Source organism: Armigeres subalbatus, chromosome 2 (assembly GCF_024139115.2).
Source record: "Armigeres subalbatus isolate Guangzhou_Male chromosome 2, GZ_Asu_2, whole genome shotgun sequence".
NCBI classification, from domain to species: domain Eukaryota; kingdom Metazoa; phylum Arthropoda; class Insecta; order Diptera; family Culicidae; genus Armigeres; species Armigeres subalbatus.
The window spans coordinates 46076316-46099536 of record NC_085140.1 but is presented as its reverse complement, the minus strand read 5'-3'; the positions used below and the strand labels follow the sequence as shown (position 1 = coordinate 46099536).

At 39.6% G+C, this 23221-nt stretch overlaps 1 protein-coding gene and 1 long non-coding RNA gene across 2 annotated transcripts; both read right to left on the bottom strand.

The window, feature by feature from the left end:
* Positions 1-4687: 4687 nt before the first annotated feature.
* LOC134218512 (mucin-5AC) lies at positions 4688-21561 on the bottom strand. Its single transcript, XM_062697618.1, has 6 exons — positions 20995-21561; positions 19757-20111; positions 19502-19694; positions 17584-19434; positions 5893-6069; positions 4688-5288 (listed from the first exon to the last, which is right to left on the bottom strand). Exons 1-6 carry the CDS (start codon positions 21374-21376, stop codon positions 4761-4763), a joined length of 3486 nt encoding a protein of 1161 aa, XP_062553602.1. The 5' UTR covers positions 21377-21561; the 3' UTR covers positions 4688-4760.
* Positions 9068-10361, bottom strand: LOC134218514 (uncharacterized). Its single transcript, XR_009981354.1, has 3 exons — positions 9862-10361; positions 9408-9646; positions 9068-9339 (listed from the first exon to the last, which is right to left on the bottom strand). It is a non-coding gene; the product is annotated as an uncharacterized LOC134218514 (long non-coding RNA).
* Positions 21562-23221: the final 1660 nt, after the last annotated feature.

Below are 23221 nucleotides of genomic sequence, written 5' to 3'. Positions count from 1 at the left end.
AGCTGACTTGAATCCGTTAAAACTAAATCAATTGTAGAAGGATTTCGACTGGAAGAAAAACAAGTTGGTCCATTGGGATATTGAATAGTATAATATCCCGCAGAACAATCTTCAAATAAAATTTTACCATTGGAATTGCTTTGAGCATTATTCCATGAACGGTGTTTGGCATTGAAGTCACCAATTACGAAGAATTTTGATTTGTTGCGAGTCAGAATTTGAAGATCAGCTTTCAATAAATTCTTTTGCTACCCATTGCATTGAAAAGGCAAGTAGGCTGCATGAAAGAAAATTGTCCAAAATTTGTTTCAACAGAAACTCCCAAGGTTTCAAAACTTTGGTTTCAAACGAAGAAAATAATTTATGTTTGATACGTCTATTAATGACAATGGCGACCCCACCACAGGCGCTGTCAAGACGATCATTTCTGTAGATAAAATAGTTTGGATCTCTTTTAATGGAGAGTCCTGGTTTTAAATACGTTTCAGTTATAATGGCAATATGCACATTATGAACTGAAAGGAAGTTGAATAATTCATCTTCCTTACCCTTTAGAGAGCGGGCATTCCAATTTAGAACTTTCACACAATTATTTGGATCCATTGAAACGGAGTCCGATAACAATTTTTGTGTGTACTTTATACCAACCTGAACAGCTTCAGGAATGGTATTTGTTTTGAACATTGCATCAATCATGTGATGCAAATTGTTCAGTTAAAAATCAAAATCGGAAGCAGTCATGCTACCTGAATCGGCAACATGACCGTTATTTTCCGTTGGGACATGGGTATAAACCTCATTTTGAGAAGAGAAATTTGGTCTACCAGCAGCGATGTTTGCATACGTAGGTACATTGGAAAAATTGGAATTTACTGAAGTGCTTGCTACCCGTTGACGAGCGGCAAAATTTGTTTGTGAATTGTGGTGGGTATGAATTGCTCGACCGGTAACCGGTTTCGAAATTTGAGCGTTTGAAAATTTCTACACATCGAATCTGGGATCCGATTGGAATTTCCGTCATCAATTTTGCACGGGAATTCAAAACTTTTTGCGTGAAGGGCATTCCCAGAAATTGGATTTATGATTGCCCCCACAGTTTGCGCACTTAAATTTATTGGAATCTTCTCTCACAGGACATGCGTCCTTGGCGTGAGAGGTTCCACCACAAATCATGCATTTAGCATCCATGTGACAATGTTTGGTTCCATGACCCCACTTTTGGCACTTACGGCACTGGGTAGGGTTTTGAATTTCGCCCAGGCCTGCGGAAAGGTTCCCATGGAACACGGACATTAGACATAATACAGGCCTTTGCCAAACTTTTCATATTATTTAGATCACTTTTGTTAAAATGAACTAAATAAAATTATTGAGAAAATACCCTCTGGGAAGTACCAGAATGGGATTTCTTTTTCATCTTAATTACTTGGACTGGTGAAAATCCAAGTAATTGAGAAATTTCAATTTTAATCTCATCCAGTGATTTGTCATCACTGGGGAGACCTTTCAAGACGACTTTGAACAATCGCTCAGTTTTGTCGTCGTATGTGAAGAATTTATGGCGCTTCTCAGTTAAATAGTGAAGAAGACGTTTGCGATCGTCAAAGGATCCCGGCAAAACGCGGCAGTCACCCTTCCTAGCAATCTGAAATGAAACCTTGATCCCCTGAAGGTTACTCAAAATCTCATTCCGGAAGCCAGAAAACTCGGCAACAGATACCACAATTGGCGGAATCCTTTATTTTTTTCGCATGAATCGAATCACCTGGGCTAAAGGTAGATTCGATTTGCTCAATTTCATCATTAATCAAATCGAACTGATTGCTCAGTTCGATTGGAGAAGAATTATTTCCGATATTAGAGTTAGAAGGAATATCTGAATTCTCCAGCTTCCTTCTATTTTTTCCGCGCTTGGGCAGGACGGTCTTGAAACCTTGTTTCTTTGAAGGAAGTGGAGAATTCAGAGACTCCCCTTCCTCTTGTTTTTGTTAATACTCATTGCTGAGCGTGGAGACGTGACCTTCTAAGAGGTTTTTCCCAGAACGGTGTCCCTGCAGGATTACCACCGCTTGTCGGAATTTTACTTCCGCAAACGGGTCCAACGTAAAACGAAGGCACGGGTCCTTGCAAAGATCGTAACGGGATCAGTGGGTACAAATAGCGCTAAGAAGCACCGTTGAAATTAAAATAGCTTCGGGTAGTATTAAAAACTTCCTTCCGCAAAGAGAGAAAGAACCGCACAGCACGAAAGCACGATGCGGTCTGGACACAACTTATTTAATTTTACTAAACACAGGTCCTTCCAGGTGGTGGAGCCGTGCTCCAGATGGACCAGGTAAAGCTGGTCGCGATATCTCCTCACCTTGTCGTTACGAGCGATCTTGTGAACGACCACTGCTGGCTTCAGGTCGCAACTTTCGAGCTCTGCGTGGAGCTCTTCTTTCATGTCGTGGAGTTCTCGCAGGGATGCCTGGGTGATCATGAGTGTAGTACTCATACTTGTGGACCTTGAGAAACTCCACGACGGATTGATGATGGTCCTTGATTGCCGGCATCACTTTCACGCCCTCGCTGCAGGGCCGAAAAGTACAGTTCAGCCTCTTAGCGATGAGCTTGCGAATTTTTGGGCGCAGGAGCGGGAGCTGCAATTTCTGTTACTCGGGTTACTCGCGCCTCCATTCCTGCGATCGAATTGGCCACCGAGTCTCCGGGAGGAAATAACGCCAACGCGACGAAGCGAAAACGTAAACACAGTGAGCGAACGAAAAAAAAAAACAATTGGGAAAAAATGCGCGAGCAAAAAGCACGTTCATACGCGCTGCTGTCACAAACTGGAATGATGATTGAAACTTCATGATCTCGTAACAAGTGTATAAAAATGTGTTCTGAGGGTATTTGGTCCATCTGGTCACATTCCGGAACGCCCTGGAATGCTGGTTACTTGCAATTAAGCAATACATCGGGAGTATCTAACTATTGAGCATTGCGCTCCCTCGAGACGTATGCATCTCAAACTCTTTAATTACTTCCCACACTGGCACTACATGTGCCCTAACACTCACTCACCTGAGCCACGAGATTTCCAACAAGACGATGCCCAAGTACCTTGCAGGAGGTACCTCAAGTTGGTAGTTCACAACCCAGATAGTCCTCAATCAGTGTTGTATTCCCTCGTCCTGCAACAGAGTGAAATCACTTGTCTGCAAAGCCGGAGGCGACCATAAAGTAGTAATTTTATATGCCACTCCTACCTCAGCTACTAGGCCGTACTTAACTGCCACGACTGTCAGGAATTTCCCAGTGAGGACGCACAGGGAAGGTGTTGCACCTTGCGGGACTTCCGAACACAAAACAGTCAAGCCTGCTGTAACACGCCATGCGGGACTTCCAGACAATGGGCATGCCTGCGCTAATACACTGCTGCCGAAGCAGTCCACTTGCATCTATAGCTCACGTGTCTGAGTTGTTGCAGGGGTTTTAAGTCGAGGACGACAAGTCCCAGTTTGCCCGACTTTAGCATTAGCAGGGCCGGATTTAGCCGGAAAGGGGCCCCGGGGCCGACAGCTTGTGGGGGCCCCAAAAAGTACAAATCACACAAGTAAATCAAACAAGTAAATCCGGCCCTGAGCATTAGCATTATGTACTGACACCATTTTATAGCAACAGAAACGACAAAATGTCTTGATATGTATAACCTAGAACACAAATTTCTTGCACTACAAGCTACAACGCACATGCTACGGAACTGAACTCAACTTATTTTACTAAACACTTGATTTCGATCCGTCTAACACATATCAGCCGTATCAGTTTCGACGGAAAACCATATTCTAGCATAATTTGTCATGGTTCATTTCCTTTCACTGAATCGTACGCTGGTTTAAAATCAATAAACAGATGATGTGTCTGCAAGTTGTCATTCATTTATTTATCTTCTTCTTATTGGCATTACATCCCCACACTGGGACAGAGCCGCCTCGCAGCTTAGTGTTCATTAAGCACTTCCACAGTTATTAACTGCGAGGTTTCTAAGCTAAGTTACCATTATTGCATTCGTATATCATGAGGCTAACACGATGATACTTTTATGCCCAGGGAAGTCGAGACAATTTCCAATCCGAAAATTGTCTAGACCGGCACCGGGAATCGGACCCAGCCACCCTCAGCATGGTCTTGCTTTGTAGCTGTGCGTCTTACCGCACGGCTAAGGAGGGCCGTTATTATCTAACATCTACAAACAAACAGATAACACTGAATCAACAATTTGACGCCACAACACAGGGTTCAAGGCCACATTTCTCCATGCTTGTATGCGCCCCACGCTCGCCAAGTCGTTCTGCACTGCGGTGAATCGCATATTTGTCCCATATGAATAGGAAACCCAGCAAAGATGGGACAGATATGCGATTCACGGCAGTGCACCAGTCAGTTGGCACCCTCGTGGTTCATTCTTCGCCGCCATGAGTGTAGTATTTATATGTATGGACCTCGAAGAAATCCCCAGCAGACGTGAAGTGCAGTAGTTCTTATTGGCAGGCGTCATCTTTACGCCTTCACTGCAAAGCTGCATATCAGGCCTCTGGAAATCAATTGGCGGTGCTTTGACCATGCAAGTCCATTGATGGTCCATCGGACTCATACCACTTTCGCATCAGGAAAATTTCTTTCATGTCAAGTAACAACAATGTTTGAAAAATAAATTTGAACTATAATATTCCAAATAAAAATGTATTCTATCACTTATAATAGCTAAGTATCAATCAGTCTCGTATCAAATACTTGTAAACTTTCTTTAACTTATTGACACTAATGCAGTCAAGCACCCATAGCGGACTAACGCAAAATGATCCGGTGCCAAAACTTTTCTGCGTAACGTCCTTTCGCGACGACAAAATCACATATTTTGCTTTGCTTGCATCATCCGTTATCTTACCCTTGCATGTGACTATCAGTTCCCGCAGTTGGTCGTGCGGAACCTCACACAGTTGCGCCACGTAGAACGGCCCACAGTCGTCAAACAGGTCTATACGATAGCGAGGTCCAAAGGCTTGCCGTTCGCTACGACAGAGCTGCACTGCAGGGGAGAAATTTCGTAGCTCGAACTGCTCCTCCGGTAGCCATCGGCCGGATGCTATCGATTGTTCGATCCACTCGTAGGAAACGATCCACAAACCGCGGACCAACGCCCGTAGCAGGTTTATCGTGCGGCGGGGTTCCAAGCTGACCAGATGGGTAGTGCGATCCGTTACGTTGTTCGAAATGGTGAAGCCTCCTAGTTTTGTGACGACCTGGTTGAGGTAAAATTAAAACATATGATATTTTTTTATTTCAGTTGATATTTTTATCCAAAGAAACATCCAATCCAAGTATATTGAAGGACGACAAGTTATGATGAAATGAACATCTTTACAAATACACTAAGGTTAATGTGAAAAGAGTTAACAATGCTTATAGAAGACCAATCCAGTCCGTTAAATTTACTCATATTTCAGATTGTTTATTAGTTATGATAGAGATCAGAACAGATCGGTCTTTTACATGTAGTGTAGCGGGCTTTGAGTAACTAACTTGAAACTTACCATTTGCTAAACTTAGAGATACAATTCGCTGCTTTATGCGTTTGTTACAACCTGTCAGATCAGCAATTTACCTAGATTGGGGCTTCTCGTTTCAGATAATTAAATCATCAAAACCAAACACATTGATAATCAACGTTGAAGTTTATTAAAATCATAATTGAGTTATAAACGTAAGAAACAATTTGCAATCACACATGATGCTGTGATCGTCAGTCGAACTTAACGAACTAAAATTAGGTGTTTGAAATTCGGGGGTATTAAATACAATTGCAAAAAATAAAAATTAAATTAACCATTGTTAATGCAGTCGTACCTCTTTGACGTAGGTGTGTTGTGTCGCGTGTAGATTGGTAGTGGATAGTTGAAATTGTGACTTTCCGGATGTTGACTGGGATGCGACGGTGGGTAGTCCTGCACCAAGTCCGAGTGCTTTCATCGTTCGAGCTTGGGTACCCATTACAGGCTTGCTGCTGACAGCAGAGGTGATAGGCTGAAAAAGGCAAGAAACCGTAATGGGAATTTAATTTTGGATGGACGTGCATGAACGAGAAAAAACAAATCGAACAGAAAATAATGTAAGCTTGTTTAGCAGAATGTCTTCACTTGTTTGACGAGCTAGTTTGAATCAACTAATTTGTAATCTTAAAAAATATGTATGTACAGTCGACTCTCTGATCGGGGTGTCGAATCAAATCGGAAAATAAAATTCCCTAACTTTCCAGACCATTTTTGGAAAAATTCCAGGTATAAAAATATGATATGGTTTCAATTTATAGAAAGTATCATTGTTTACATTTTATGTTTTCAATTCTATAACTTTTATCAAAAATATAAAGCAGTTCATAATTCAGCAAAATGCTCTTCAAGAATTCAAATTTTTGTTTTTTTTTCGGAATGTATTTATCAATAATAATTGATTCATGAAACCATGATTGAATTCGTCTGATTTCCGGGCATTAACTTAGCCTGAATAATAGATGCATATGAAGTTCAGTATTAGTAGAATGCTTAACTTTCGGGTGTCCTACGAAAGGCTGAAACACATAAGGCTGAACTCAAAAGGCTGAAATCGCAAAAGGCTGAAAGTATCAGAAGGCTGTAAAGTATCAGAAGGCTGAAAAGTATCGAAAGGCTGAAATTTATGGGAAAAATGAATCTCAACCATACGATATGTTGGTACCAGTATGTTAAGTGGTTGGATAGTGAATAATGAATAAATAATAGAGAATAAAGAATCTTGAATAAAGAATAAATAAAAAAGAATACAGAATGAAGAATAAAGAATAAAAAATAAAAAATAAAGAATAAAGAATAAAAATTGCACAGAGAAGAAGGAAGAAGGAAAGAAGAAGGAAGAAGCCGGAAGAAGAGAGAAAGAAGACGGAAGAAGGGAAAAAAGATGAAAGATTGAAAAAAGAACATAGAAGAAGGAAGAAGGAAAAAGTAAGATAAAGATGGAAGAAGGCATAATGATAAAGCAAGAAGAAACAAGAAGAAAGACAGAAGAAAGAAGGATAAAGATGGAAGAATGTAGAAAGAAGAAGACAGAAAAATAAAGAAACAATGAAGAAGGAATAAAAGAAAGAAAAAGAAAGGACGAAAGAAAAAAAAGTAAAAAAGGTTGAAAGAAGGAAGAAAAAGAAGGTAGAATGAAGAAAGAATAGCGAACAAAGAAGAAGAAACTAGGAAAAGGAAGAAGATTGAGGAAAGAAGATAGATAGGAAGAAAAAACAATAAAGAAAAAAGGAAAAAATATGAAATCAAAAGGAAAGGATGATGAAGGAATAAGAACAAAGAAAAATGAAGGAAGAAGAAACCAGAAAAAAATAAGTAGGAAGAAGAAAGAACAAGGAAGACAGAAGAAGGAAGAAGGAAAAGAAACAAGAAAGGAGGAATTAGGAAGGAAGAATCCAATGGCCAATCTACGTTGTATGACACTAGGCAATACGTTTACACTGCTGGCTTAAATTTTCAACGTGACGATTAATATATAGAACTCATGAAATCAATGTGAACTCGACTCGTGGAAAACTTATTTCAGGTTATCCGAGGCTTGTGATAGACCCTTTATCACAACGGACCTTTCCATCCACTGACTGGTAGGCTCGAGCGTCCCGTCCTCTGCTTCAGACCCATAAGGGGTCCGAAACAGCTCAGTTTCAGGGTAGTAAACTTGTGAGAGAATAGAAGATAGAGGAGGAGAGTTTGGAGCGGCTTGTTGACCGCTTCCGGATGTAGCGACTGCTATGGAACATTTATTGGAGAATTGTTTGTAGAGATAGAAACGGTTGTGTTTATGTACATGATAGATGTTCAGACAGTTCGGGATCGCTACGATAGAGTTTGTTATAGCTTAGAAACTTTTGAGATGATTTATACTTATGGTAGAAGGGAAATGAATGAAAACCATTTTCTGATGATTGTCGGAAAAGCTTTGTAGATTGATATGATAGAGGTACGTGCAGTTTGGGATTAGCATGATCACGTTGATTTAAGTTTGGAAACATAAAATAGAAAAGGAGGGAGCAGGAGGGGTGGGGGAACAAATACCTAACCATTTAACGTTCTTCTTATTGGCATTACATCCCCATACTGGGACAGTGCCGCCTCGCAGCTTAGTGTTCATTAAGCACTTCCACAGTTATTAACTGTGAGGTTTCTAAGCCAAGTTACCATTTTTGCATTCGTATATTATGAGGCTAACACGATGATACTTTTATGCCCAGGGAAGTCGAGAAAATTTCCAATCCGAAAAATTCCCTAGACCGGCATCGGGAATCGAACCCAGCCACCCTCAGCATGATATTGCTTTGTAGTCGCGCGTCTTACCGCACGGCTAAGGAGGGCCCCATTTGACGTAGAAAGATTAAAATAAATAAATTAAATTGGAAAATAAATCAATTAAATTTTACACTTTTGGTCGAACTTGGGTTAAAAATGTGTTCCAAGCGTGCCCACCGAATTAGGTATATTACGACTACTGATAACCTATGCTACTACATAAAGCTCGTGAATTTCAAAATGAAGGTTGGCTCATCAAAATATAATATTATTCTAGATATTCTCTTACGTATGAAAACTGAATCCTAAGTATCCCGAAACTGCTTTCACCATACTGCCGCCTCTGCCACTCATAGGCAGAGGATGCATCAACAACGCGATACATTTCAAAACATGCAGTGGTTACCTGCTGTCTTGTAGCTTTCACTTAAATTTCACGTAACCAGTACGTACCTACACGCTCATTTGAATCAACTCAAAAGTGAGTCAAATTTGACTCACTTTGGAAAAAAGTGGAACAGCTCACTTTTGAGTAACCGTATGTTTACTCACTTATGAGTATTGTAGCATTATGTCAAAATTAGAGTAAGACCTACTCACTTTTTCGCTATCCAAAGTGAGTAGATCTTACTCACTTTTAAAAATGATGGGTGCATCGATTGATAATGGAATGGCATTTTATTTAAAAAAAAAAGAAGCTATTCGCCTCGCTTATTTCATTTAATAATTTATTATTTGAATTGAAATACAGTACATTTCTGTTTCCTAGTTCCTAGATCAATGACTAATCTATAGCACATCATTGTAAAAGCATATCAATTTCCAGTGACCGTAAACGTCATTAAAAGGTTTCTTCTAAGGTTGTTTGACGAAGATCTAGACGAGTCTGATCCAGAGCTGGACTAAACCCGAAACCGTCAGTCGCAAAAGTTACGCCCATGCTTTGGCCTGGGGTATCTTCATCCAATTCTGCGTATGTCTAGAAATAAGAGTCGAGGATAAAATAATAACACAATTAAAACATCTAGCAGAACTAAACATTATTACCTGCATCAGAGTTTACTGCTTGTTCAGTTTGATCTGGACTTAGATTTCCAACTGAACGTAATCGTCGTAAGACCCTTGCCACGGAGACTGATGCGGGTGTGCTACGATGTGTCAGTGTCCGAGACCACATGGATGGTTTGATTTTCGTAGACGCCCTGCACCCGTATCCTGCCCTAGAGGACCGCTTGTGAGAGGAAAATGGCGTGCACATCGGAACCGTGTCGCGACACTTTTATACGCTGTGAATATAAATTTAAAACATGAATAATTTCATAACGCATTACAATGCAATGGGGAAAACGCATTTTTGTTCCTTTATCCATCTAACACGTTGATAAACTAATCTTACAGAGGAAAACAACAATACAACACTAATTTTGTCGGATGCTTTTATCAACATGCGTGACCACAGTTGGAAAATAGCACGTAACGAGCCTAGTTCTTAGCAACTTACTTGAAATGAAGAGATCCTTTTTTGGATCCACCTGTCTATCCTCAACGCCGACCGGCACTATAGGACGGATACCCGCTTCCGCATAACTATCTGTCTTCTTCAGGCACACTCCACATTGAATATCTTTAATATACAATCACGGTCCGGAAGATAGTCTCCATTGCGGTTCCGTTGTAATACTGACCCTTGGCGGTCCGGGTGTCGGTTTGCATCATGATCCGGTACATTTAGGGCATATATCCATGACACCGAGGGCCGCTTGGGCAAAGGTCACGTTCCATTAGTTTCTGGGCGACATCAAAGCCATAATCGGAGAAATAATCTTGAATCCTCCGTCGTCGAAAAATCAACAAAACAACTCCAGATCGATCGAGCTGCGGAACTACCAGTTTCTACAAGAATCCTTGCGGAGCATGCCTAGCCAGATCACCATCACCACGCTCTGCTCACCACATCAAATTTACAACAAAACTCAAAAACTTTATAAAAATATGAAAACCTTTCAAACTGTTTGACGGTTTGAAAACAATTACGCAAAAGTGAGCAAACCTCCAAATTCTGAAAAGTGAGTGAAAATTGACTCACTTGATAAATATAATGTTACTCACTTTTTGACATTTCCATCAAAATGCTAAAGTGAGTCACTTTGACTCACTTTTGAGTAGATTCAAATGAGCGTGTAGGATAGGATGTGACAACTCAATTGAGACTGCCTTGTTGTTTTTTAGTTGGTTGCTCTGACGAGGTGGTCGCCAGTGCAGCCAAAGTAATTTGGTACAAAATCTTCCAAACATCAAGAATCAAAACTTGATGTTTTTCTCTCCGTTCCATCCATTATTTATGTAAGAGAAGCGAAAAACTAACAGAGAGAAGTTTTCGGTAATGTTAATATGACTTTGAGATTGAAAATGATAGAAAGGTGAATCGTAATGCTTAAAATCAACAGTTTTAAACCTTAACAACCCTTGAGATTAATTAATATCGCGTTTGCAGTTCAATATAAATAAATTTTTTACCAAAAAACTGGAACTCAAACTTTTACGTATTTTGTTTAATATCAACTTTACAAACCTGCAACACGGCCAAACTAACAACATGCTGCCCTACACTCAAAATAATCCAAACGTCAAAGCTACGTGAAAACATACGTGGCTTTTTTCCATCGCACTTTCCACGTAACAGCTACGTGGAACATAGGTGACCAACAAAATGAACTCATGAACTCCTAAAATCACTTCACCAAAGTGTCACGTAATAGCTACGTGACTTTTCTGGTGACTTCCAAGAGATATTTTGGTCCATATGAAATAATGTTTCAGTAAAATTTACAAAAAAATGTTTGTAGAATATACGTTAATATGCGACTGCTGCACTATAATATACGCCTTCATATAAATAATATTGCTGCATCAATAATATTTCTTTCTTTCAAAATAGAATTAAGTTTATTATATACATATTAATATTTATATTGAACATTGGAAAAAAAGTCTTGTATGCTAAACCGATTGGTTGCAACCATGATATTGCTTGAAGCTCTAGAAACAAATGACATATTATCCATGAAACCAAGTTTCCCTTTGTAAGATGCCTCGATCTTGTAGCCCTGTAAAAAATAAATGGTTATCTAGATTATTCCATACGTTTACCAAGTTTTCTCACTCGTTATGCTGGATTCATGTTGGCGGAATTAGTGAAATGAAAAGTAAACAACTCCCACATCTAAATCGCACCTATGCAACACAGAATGAACTCGACAGGCAAAATGAACCTGCAGAGTAGTTACGTGATTTTCACGTAAGAGGCATCGAGCAATCAGAGTAAAAAGTATCGGTGGTCATTTAGGTACTATCTGAGGTTTTGTGATTATTACCTGCGGCTGGTAAATCCTGAAATATGTTCATTTTCAGAGGGCTACGTGATTTTCCACATAGCATTAACGTGTAGATTATTTTACGTATACGAAAAACGCGCCGCCACCAATCGAAGTAATCGATTGTCATTTTCAACCAATCAGCAACCGGTACGATTGTGACAGCAAATCGGTACGATTTTTACTGACTACTTGGCACATCCTATCCTAGGTACGTACATATCACGTCAGGTTCACCTGATAAAACACGTACCGTGACATGCCCTATTACCGTGGGGTTAAGGACGTGTCCACATTAAATTCGCTATATAAAATTCAATTTGTAACAATCACCCTTGAAAACTATGTCGTCTTAATCAATATTAAATACATTTGAAAGGAAAAATATGTTTTATGCTTCAACTCATAAAAAAAATTAACTTAATCCAGTATTTTGCGCTCGATAATGGCGGCCTAGTGAGTGCCTTTTTGACATTCAAAGGGTAGAAAATATTTACATTTTTTTATCAATGTAGGCCATGATTCAATGAAAAACATTGGCACTCATGCGGTATCTACAAACAACCTAGTGTCAACAATTTTCCGTTTTGTTATTCAAAGATTTGTGTTTTTCTCATGTATTTTCGACAAATAATCATTTGATTTTTTTTCTAGGAATGTGAAATCGCTGAATCTACATTGATATGATCAGTATTTTTAGGACAGGAAATCTTGGTGAGGCCTGATACTTTTGATGATACCCTGGTAGTATGATTGGATTCACCAACATCGACTTATTGAAATCCTCTAAAATCAACTTCCTCTGTACTAGTCAGTTTTTTCTCCGGCATTAGTGCAAGTAGTAGCTGTTTTAGGATTGCGCTTACTGCTTTGCGTGCCCGCCGCCGCCCAAAATGCCGCCTTATCTAGAAGACCTCTTATACTGTTTGAGACTTACAGACCTTTAGGCTTCTTAGAATTGCGGGCCGGAGGGAATTGGCAAAGGGAGTTGGTTTGGTTAGTAGTGAATTCAGTCTTACACTATCTGGTACTATCTAGGTATCTTAAGACATTCATCATTTTCATTATTGATTCGTCGATATCTTGTGGCTTTCACATTCGAGGGTTTTAATTATCTATTTGATGCATCATTACTATTAATGCTTTATGTATTTTTAGGTTGACTATTGGGTATGTTGCATGCTGCTTTGTAACAGAATAATTAGACGAAGAAGAATTAACTTCATGTTTTATTTTCGATCCTACGCTCATGCAGTTCGCCTCTCTGAATAATTCGGGGTTCAACTAAAGATTTTGTGAATGCTGGCCAAAATTGCTCTCTAAAGGTTTCGAAAACTTGATAATTGTGAAAATTTATGCCTGAGTTGTCGTATTTATAGAATAGGAGAAGATTCCTATAGATTGAAGTATAGTCTATGTTAATATAATGTACAGGGACATTACAACATCTAGTATTGATGATCATCGTATATTGTCAAATCGAGTTCATAAAAAGTTTGTCAAAAATAATCTAAGCTAAAATCTACTAAGTATTTGATACACACATTAGCGTATTCCCGTCAGATAGGAAAACCTATGGTATAGCAATATTCTATGCATTGAATATACAACACAAATCTTGCTGTGCACTCAAAAAATCACGATAAAGCTGATCAAAATTAAATACAGTGAAACATCTAATTTTTTTTAAACAAAATGCTATGCAAAAGTGCACTGGGCTATAAGCGAAATAATACATTTTCCATCATCGTCAGATTTCCTTAATTGCATAGTTTCCACCCTGCAGGATCTTTAATTAACCCATCCGTAAATGACATGCCTAAAATATAATACAAATAGTTACATTTTTAATATGCAAATAAAACCTGAGATGATAAATAAAACTATTTCTATAGATACCGCTACCACCGAAGAAGGTTGACATTTGTTTATTGACTTTTAAAATTTTTCATTCAATCAATGCATACTTGATGAGTTCCAATGTTTTCTACCTCTTGAATGTCAAATTGAGGGGAACTCACGACGCCCTAGACGACGCCATTAACGAGCGCAAAATACTGGATAGTATTCGACATTTGACTTATGAATATGCCTAATACCGTGTACATTCCGAAGAAGAATCCAAATACCGCGCAGAAAATTGCCTAATACCGTGCCCTATCAAACAAGCTCAAACAAGAGCACATTTACAATAAAATATGTAAATAATTGAATCATATACAAATTTCAATTAAATTATTAGGTCATACATACTAAAAAACGTCATAAACATTTACTATTTTACACAGATACCTACTGGGAAAAGAATCATTTCCTTGGGAAGTTAACAATTTTTCAATATTGACGGTTTAAAAGCGTTTATTAATTTTTCAAATAATTTACTTCACATTTTTTTTAGGTTTTAGATAGATGATAATCAATCGAGTGTCTAAGTAGATTTGAAGACAATGGGAGAATTTGTATTCAGATGAAAAATACTCTACCTTCATTTCTAAAGGAAACGGCACAGGAAAAATATTTACGTCTATAGTCTGTGGTAAATATCGCATAAATGATATTTGTATGTTCATTAGATGTATACAATCTTCAAGTCTTCCAACAGAAGTTTCTCTTTGAGGAAGTATTGGAATAATACATATTGCAATATATAATTCATCTGAATGATGCTTCCCTAGTAATCCTACGCATAAAATGTCGTAGATATTTAATATGAATGTTTCAATACCTATACGATATTGTCTAGTGGTCTATGTATTCAATGTGATGGTTACGTTTTATTTTTCTGAGTATCAACTTCGCGGTATAGCCTATTCACGGTATTAGGCACTACTGGCGAAGAAGATGGCCTAATACCGCGACAATTGTTTTGATCAATAAAAGTGCAAAAACAAGAAATTTAACTACCATTTCAGTACCCAGCTCATTTTTTATAGCTGTAAAACTGGGCTCAATGAGATATTGGAAGTAAATATCATTTAAAAATCAAGTACAAGACTTGGAAATATAACTATAATTTTAAGCGTTTTGCTAAGTGTATGCAAATTTTGGCTGGTCGAGCCATACATTTTCACATTTATTTTTTAGCGCCTAATTTACGTCACAAATACCCACAATAATAATTTGTTAACATTTTCTGATATATATTTGTGTATTTCACCAAATAATGTGATGTGTATGACAGACAGTACCTCTATATTCATCAATTTGGATAAAATCCACGGTATTAGGCAATGCGCGGAATTAGGGCAGGTCACGGTAACTACTTTCAAACTTCACGTCATTACTACTGGAAGATCCAGTCAGAGTCAGCGGATAAATCAATTAACTCAAGGAAACTAAATTTTGTTCAGGTTACTTGTCATTCAGGTCACTGTTACGTGAAAAGTAGGGTGGATGAGAACCACATTTGTTTTCGGGAAAATATGACGTGAAGATTTTCCAGAGTGTGGTCAGGCATAGTCCAGATAGTCCAGGGTAGTGGTTGGAAAGTCACTTGCAATCAATGATGTTGTATGGTGGACTTCTAGTGCGAAGGTTTTTCTACAACTCTACCCAATAATTTGTTGTTTGAATTCTATAAGTAACGGAGTTTTAGCTATAGTTTCAGTTACTTAGACTAAATAATAACAAAATTCCTATCATTTAGTTCAAGTTACAGCAACTAGCGCTATAACTCCGTTACTAGTGGAATTCAAACAACGAACCATTAGCCAGAGTTGCAGAAAAACCTTCGCACTAGAAGTCCACCATACAACACATTTGGAAATTCATCTTCTGGAATGAGTTACCGTGATGTGCCCTAATTTGGCGCGCCCTGACTTCGCGCATTATAAAATCATTTATTTTTTCAATTTTTAGGTACAGTCAAAATTTAAAAATCTGGAGGATTACAAAATATCATTGTTGTTGTATGTTTTCACGAAAAAATTTGAAAAACAAACTTGGTTTAGTACACCAAATAAAATTATTTCAATTTGATCCTCCCATCGACCGCCATATTTGTTTGTGCTTAGCACAGCGACGAAGAACATGACCCAAGTAAACAAATGATTTTACTGTACAAAATTGGCTACTTTTTGGAAATATTTGTATCCATAATGCTCTGTTGGATATGTTTATTCGTCATTACTATTGAAAAGTGTAAAATTTTATGTATTTTGTGTTTATTTAGACTTTCGCTTTGTGAGCGAAATTAGGTATATGAGTAATTATGTATGGTGCCTAATTTCGTTTATGGTTGTTGCGTAGTTTCATTTGCAACATTCTAATGAAACAAAAGCAATATAATACACAGGACAGTTTTTTACCCGAAAAGTTCATTCCCATACGCTTTTTATCTAATTTTCAGGCGGATAACCACCGACATCGACTAATGTTGATTTAAAAAATCTTATAGATCAGTGCCTGCAATAGCTACCAAATTCGATGTGTAAAATGATGCTAAAATGTGCGATGTGTAAAATGATGCTAAACTTAAGATAAACTACAGCATCTTTTTCGATAATGTATATAATATTGAAGATGTCTTGAATAAAACACATATTTGAAGATCTCCTATGTAAGAGATAGCGGAATTTAAGACTTTCTTTCATGACGTCTCGGAAATTTAAACTTTTTTTTATACACCAGCTAAACATTGCTTATACAATGCCTTTTTTTTTTAAAATATGGTTTATATTTCAGAAGCAAACGATATTTTAGGAATTATGACTTGTGTCAACTAAAATGCATGAAGTAAAATCTAAGCAAAGCTCCAGGGTCGAAATATAGGCACATACCATTTCGACTAAAGAATGGGTCACTGACGGCTGTCTGATACCGTTATCTGCATATTTTGAACAATGGATGCATGCTTCTATTGGTTAATTGATTATATTTCATCAAACCAATAACGATATTCAATTCCAAACATGAGCGAATTTAGGAACACTTTTGCGCGAAATTAGGAACTATCCTGTTTTCTTGCGCGAAATAAGGAGCATACAACGGTCTCGGATTCATACTCCAATTTTTTTTAAATAGCAGTAAAATTTGCAAGTACCTTTTTTTGAGAACCTAGAATCCTTCTACTACGTGATGCAGTAACAAAATTTTACAAATGGCCACTACTTGTTTTTTAATGAACGTTTTAACTTTGTCAGATATTAAGTGCGCGAAATTAGGGTACTTCACGGTATTGAAAAACTACTAAATGATCGAACGCGAATTACTAAATGATCGATAACATCCTTGTGATTTACTATTCGGTGAAACGACTATTAGGCAAAATAAAAATTTTACCATTATTCGGCCCGAATATTCGAATGAATGGACTCCATACTGTCCCGTTACCTTCACGAGAGTAGTGATAAATAAAGTGTTTCAAAATCGTTCTACTTGATTGAAATTACCTTATTTTCAATACGATTTGATACAGAACTGATGGCATTAGTATCATGTAGTTGTTAAAAATCCGACCTATATACGCTTCAAACAGTTAATATTTATGAAAACATTAGGTTGTCCTTGTTGCTCGTTGTCCCCCTAATAATAATCAAGATTTGAGAAACACAAACTTCCAATTGAATGAAGGACAACTATTGCCAAATGATGTTGATTTTTTAAACGAGCTGTTCAAATATAAGGGGTAGAATTAATAATAATCTACATAACATAAAAATGAATTTCTGTCTGTCTGAACCTTATAGACTCCGAAAGTACTGAACCGATCGGCGTGAAAAATTGTATGCAGAGGTTTTTGGGGCCGGGGAAGGTTCTTAAGATGGTTCGAGACCCGACCCTCTTTTAGAAAGGGGGGGGGGGGGGTCCCATACAAATGAAACAAATTTCTGCATAACTTAATCACCTACCTTATTCGGCTGGCTGAAGAACATGGAACTACGCCGCGTTGAGACGGCGGCAGTCTTCAACGCGGATTTTGGTGCTGCGGGTGCCAGCGAACGACGCGTTGCCGGAGTTGTGACTTTTGCCTTCACGATTGCTGGGGTTGTGGTTTTTGGCTTTTTGGTTGGATTCTCCGAAATAGAGATTAGGCCACTGACTTCGATGGCACTGGATGGTGGTGGCGTTTCGGTCAGCGAGGGTATCGCGTTGAAAAGTTTGCGCTTCCGGGAAGTGGTGGTTGCATTGGTGACATCTGGAGATTCTCGAATATCTGCGTATGTGTTGAACTTGATAGTCTTCTCTGTCGAACGAGATTGCTTCCGGTAGAAGCTGTCCAGTGATGTTTGACGAACGACGGATGACGGTCGTGGAGGAGGTGATTTTAATGCGGCTTCGACAGGTTGGGTTTCTTCCGATCGATGATCGGACTGTTTGGATTGCTTGTTGATTTGAGAGAGTCGCTTATCGATTATATCCATCGAGATGTCGAAAATGGTTTTGCGGCGTTCGCTCATTGGAGTCTTCGTAGAACTGAATGTCAGATTGGACTGATACTCCTCGAGGAGTGTTTTGGTGTTACGCTTCTGAGTCGTTGATTTCGATGGTACGGACGCAGCCAAATGTTTTGGAATGTGCATTGAATGCGGAGTGGACAATCTTTTGGAACCGTGATTAGCAACTGGAGTGGTAGTTTCGGGAGTCGCTGGTATATCTTCGAAAGCGGACGGAGTGTAAAGGGTCTTTCTCCGGTCCGAGACGTTCGCAATTGCAGGAGTACTATACGTCGCGGCAGTGGAATTTGCTTCAGGATTGAACAAAGTTCTACGTTTATTTATCACAGGGGTTTTTGCGGCGGAGATTTGCTGCTTATCAGATTCATCGTACACTCCTGGGGTGTACAAAGTTCTTCTACGATGAATACGGAAAGGCTCAATGTCTTTAGTGTTCAATTCAGGAGTCTTAGTCCTACGTGGTTCAGAGCCGTCAATAACATTACCCGTCGTTGATAGACCCAGAGTTCTACGGGGGGAAGCCATATCAATTTGAACAGCTTTCTCAGTCTTTTCCGAAGATTGCTCCATTCTACTCGGTGAGTAGATGGTATCTCGCACCTTTTGGTTCACAGGTGGAGGAACGTTTTCTTGTACACCCGCACTGTTAGCTTTACAAAGTTCCATTGCCTTGGGCGAACAAATCGTATCCCTTTTCTTAGGGGGAGTGTTCTCTTTTGTCGCTGAGACATGCATAGTTTTTCTCCTGTTACGAGTTGGTTTCAGAACTTGAGCAGCAGGAGATTCATTTTCTTCCTCTACGCTGGTAATACTTGGTGTGAAAAGAATTGTCTTTCTACGCTGTCTAGGCGCAACATTATTAGAAGTGGCAATTTCTTTACTGGCACTAGTGCTCCTTCTCCGCCGTGTCATAGGTGACGCTTCTTTCTCCACGGATCCATTGAATAAAGATTTACGGATACTTTTCGGAGGACCCTCTGGGGTGGTCACGTCTTCTACTGTGTTTACAACTGGAGAATTTCTGAATTTCTCCAGTAGCTTCATCGGACCAGCAAGCAGTTTATCGAAGTCATCTTGTGGTTCAGGGGTGTTCTGATTATCTGCTTGAAACTCATTTAGGATTCGTTCCAAGCCATCATCCTTACGGAGTCTGTGCAACACAGGCAGCTTTGCAGGGGGAGAAACCACAGGGGCTGCTGATGAGCCTGTTTGGTGTGCATTCGAGGAACTCGTCTTCAGTGGAGGACGTTTCTTTCCTCCAGATCCGATTACCTCTTCGGCTCGGGGCTGCATTGATTTTTGACGCTGTTTATCAGATAAAATGCAAATAAAACTTTCATGGAATGGTTTATAAGAGTTAACACAAACTCACCCGAATCTTTTTAAACAGCTCCGGGTTTTCATAACGCTCTGTGTTCGAAATGGGATAGCTGTCCGGATTCATCAGACATAAATGCCGCTTGCAAGCTTCAATCCACAGAATCGACACTACCGGTACGTTCATCTTCTTCGCTTTTTGGTAAGTAGAAAGGAGACCATCTTTGAATATGACGTGCGTTGTGTCTCTGAAAAGATATGAACGCTTTTCAATATGACTTCATTCTCTGAGGGTGCAATCGTAACCTACTTGTAGAGTCTATCATTAACCTTGGCTCCGAGCGACACCAGATGGTCTTTGATGCCATCGGAACGGTTGTCAGTGCCGGAACGGACTTCCACATAGATACAGACACTGGACATAACTTCTTGGATTGTTTTTGGTCGTGGCATTTCCCGTTCCTCCGCCGTAATGATGTCCTGCTCCTCGTGCGGTACGTCGAACTGACCGTACGCTTCTCGTTTGGTGGGAGATTTGAGCGCCCGCAGGGCACGAAGTCTTGTAGTTGCTGAGGGACTTTGTAGGTCTTTATATAACCTTGCCAGACGGGGATTGTTTTGGCACTCCATAAGAACATTCGGAGGAGTTGTACATCGGAGAAGAACTGTAACCAAATAATTTAAAAATGACTAGAGACGTATTGAGATGGTGCTAAATACTTTAGAGCTTGACTAATTGGCGAGGAACTAATAATTGTATGGTAGACCTGACAAAAATCATAAACACGATAGGCAGAATTACTTGAAGATGGTTTAAATTAGGCGATCATTTTAAACCATCAACCAGCCGGCCGTTCGATCTGCTGGTTCAAAATGTACGTTTTTTTAGATGTTTATAATGCTGTAGATTCGAATATCAAGAATTTATCATTTTAAACTATTTTTGTGTTCATTGTTTCTGCTCTCTTCTCTTCATTGGAATTACATCCCCCACTGGGACATTTCCGCTTCGAAGCTTAGTGTTCATTAAGCACTTCCACAGTTATTCTGCGAGGCTTCTAAGGAAAGTTACCATTTCTGCATTCGTATATCATGAGGCGATGATACTTTTATGCCCAGGGAAGTCGAGACAATTTCCAATTCGACTGTCTGGATCGGCACCGGGAATCGAACCCAGCCACCTTCAGGATGGTCTTGCTTTGTAGCCGCGCATCTTACCGCATGGCTAAGGAGCGCCTTCTGCTAATACTTTTAATTTTTCTTGTCAAAAATTATGAGCAATATTGTGTACAGCATCTTTTGGTAGGTATAAATACCCAAATAATCATCCTTTTTCAGTGTACGCAAGGGACAGCAAACAGTGATGATCAATGAAAGTAAAGCTACCATCATTGTTTAAAACGAGAATGGTTCCGGACTTCTACATATTAAAGATCCAAATCAACACCAATACAGAAAGCAAGACTGTTTTTTTTAAATAAATAAAAGCGTTTAGTTAAAATTTTACCTCGCTACCAGCCCTGCAAGAAGCATTTCATTTTTTCTTACCGTCGGATTCCATCAGCAGTTTTTCTTCACTAGACAAGGGTGTTCCTTCCTCGGTCAGGGACGACACAAAAGACACTTCCGACAGGGAATCTGAATCATCTTCCGCCAGCGATTGGTCCACCGGTGTGGACAAAATCCTCATCATCAAATTCTCGTGTAGGCTCATCCTTTTGTTGTTGCCGCTGGGGGTGGCCGGAGTCGGTTGACTGAAACTCCGGCCGAGGATGGCCGATGGTTCGGTTGTTTTCGCTGTCACCGAAACAGAAGCGTCCACAGCTAACGAATAGCGCCGTTTGATTTTCGTGAATCCCGGCAATGGAGACGCGGCTGCCGATCGCGATGGCCCCAGATCGGGAGTGAAATTCAACATAACCCGATTCATGCTGAGCTCACAAAATTGTTTCACGCATTAGACAATTATTGTCACTTAAAATTTTCGGTGATTGCTACAACTTTTTCACACTTTTCTCCGGAAAAAAACAATTTTAATAACCTTAAAAATCACGAGCACTGTGTTGCTGCTTGATTTTCCGGAGAAGAATGCAATCGGTTCGGCTATTTTTCAACATCGGCTGCTTCAGCAACGGTCGTTTTTGTCACTTGCTGCGGGCGAATTCGGCGAAATATGGCTGCAAGCTTTGCAAAGCTTGAAGCGAAAAGCACTGCAAGCAGAGGCTTTTAAAACTTTTCAAAGCTATATCTCGCGCAACATGAGAGAAGTACCTATTCAAAAAAATATATATCGGAAGAAGAATTAAAATTATAAATGGTATGAAAAAAAGATATTTTAGTTACTTGATAAAGATTGTCGCTTCGGTTCCCTTTGTTCTGCTTTGTTCCGAAACATGTGTGGTATCAAACTGTCAAATCGTATGTATTTTTCCTTTATTGACATTTAGATCCCCTATCCTCGCCAGCAAAAGATGTTCCGGACAGCGACGACAGCGACAATCTTTATCTAGTATCTAAAATATCTTTTGTATGAAATGATCAATGATGGGCCCTTTAGCCAAAATTAGACTCCACAGTATTTCTCGGCAGAGTAGTGGTTAATGGCCCGTTTACATATGCGCTAGTTCTAGCGGACAATGCACTATCCGACAATACTAGCTCGATATTAGCACAATGTAAACGCTTATTAGCGAAGACAGTTCCTGTTTACATTGGGCTAATATCATGCTAGTACTGTCGGACAGTGCATTGTCCGCTAGAACTAGCGCATATGTAAACGGGCCATAGTAACACTTATCTGTGATTGAACTAAACCTTCTTGTTCCCGTCGGATCGTTGTCGAGAACCATTTTTACCGGATTACTGTCCGACAATCTTGCTACGTGCCCGGTCCATCGCAGTCTTTAGATTTTCGCGGTGTGGACAATGGATGCGGTTCTCCCAACAGCTGATGCAACTCTTGATTCATTCGCCTCCTCCACGAAACGTCCGCCATCTGCACCCCACCATAGATGGTACGCAGCACTTTCCCTTCGAAAACTCCCAGTGCGCGTTGGTCCTCCACGAGCATCGTCCAGGTCTCGTGTCCGTAGAGAACTACTGGTCTAATAAGCGTTTTGTAGATAGTCAATTTGGAACGGCGGCGAACTTTATTCGATCGGAGCGTTTTGCGGAACCCCTAAGTACGTACGATTTCCTGCCATGATGCGTCTCCGAATTTCTCTGCTGGTATCGTTATCTGCGGTCACCAGTGAGCCCAAGTACACGAATTCTTCAACCACCTCGATTTCGTCACCACCAATACAAACTCGTGGTGGGTGGCTTACGTTGTCCTCTCTTGAGCCTCTTCCTATCATGTACTTCGTCTTCGACGTGTTGATGACTAACATGACTAATCCTATCTGTTTAGCTTCGCTTTTCAGTCTGATGTAGGCTTCCTCCATCCTCTCAAAGTTACGTGCCATGATATCAATGTCGTCGGTGAAACCAGATAACTGGATGGACTTCATGAAATTCGTACCACTCGTGTATTACATTACTTCCTCCAAAGCGATGTTGAATAGCAAACACGAAAGACCATCACCTTGCCGTAACCCTCTGCGCGTTTCGAAGGAACTCGAGAATGCCCCTGAAACTCGAACTAAGCACATTACCCGATCCATCGTCGCCTTGATCAACCGTATCAGTTTATCCGGAAATCCGTGTTCGTGCATTAGCTGCCATAGCTGATCCCGATCGATTGTATCATATCCGGCTTTGAAATCGATAAATAGAT

What these genes read in the sequence shown, in the direction of transcription:
- LOC134218512 (XM_062697618.1), bottom strand. Translation starts at nt 21,376, where the DNA reads ATGAATCGGGTTATGTTGAATTTCACTCCCGATCTGGGGCCATCGCGA. An exon ending in ACTGCTGATGGAATCCGACG is followed by an intron (nt 20,112 to 20,994) that starts GTAAGAAAAAAT and finishes ATTTGGTTACAG; the next exon opens with TTCTTCTCCGATGTACAACT. An exon ending in AGCTGTTTAAAAAGATTCGG is followed by an intron (nt 19,435 to 19,501) that starts GTGAGTTTGTGT and finishes TCTGATAAACAG; the next exon opens with CGTCAAAAATCAATGCAGCC.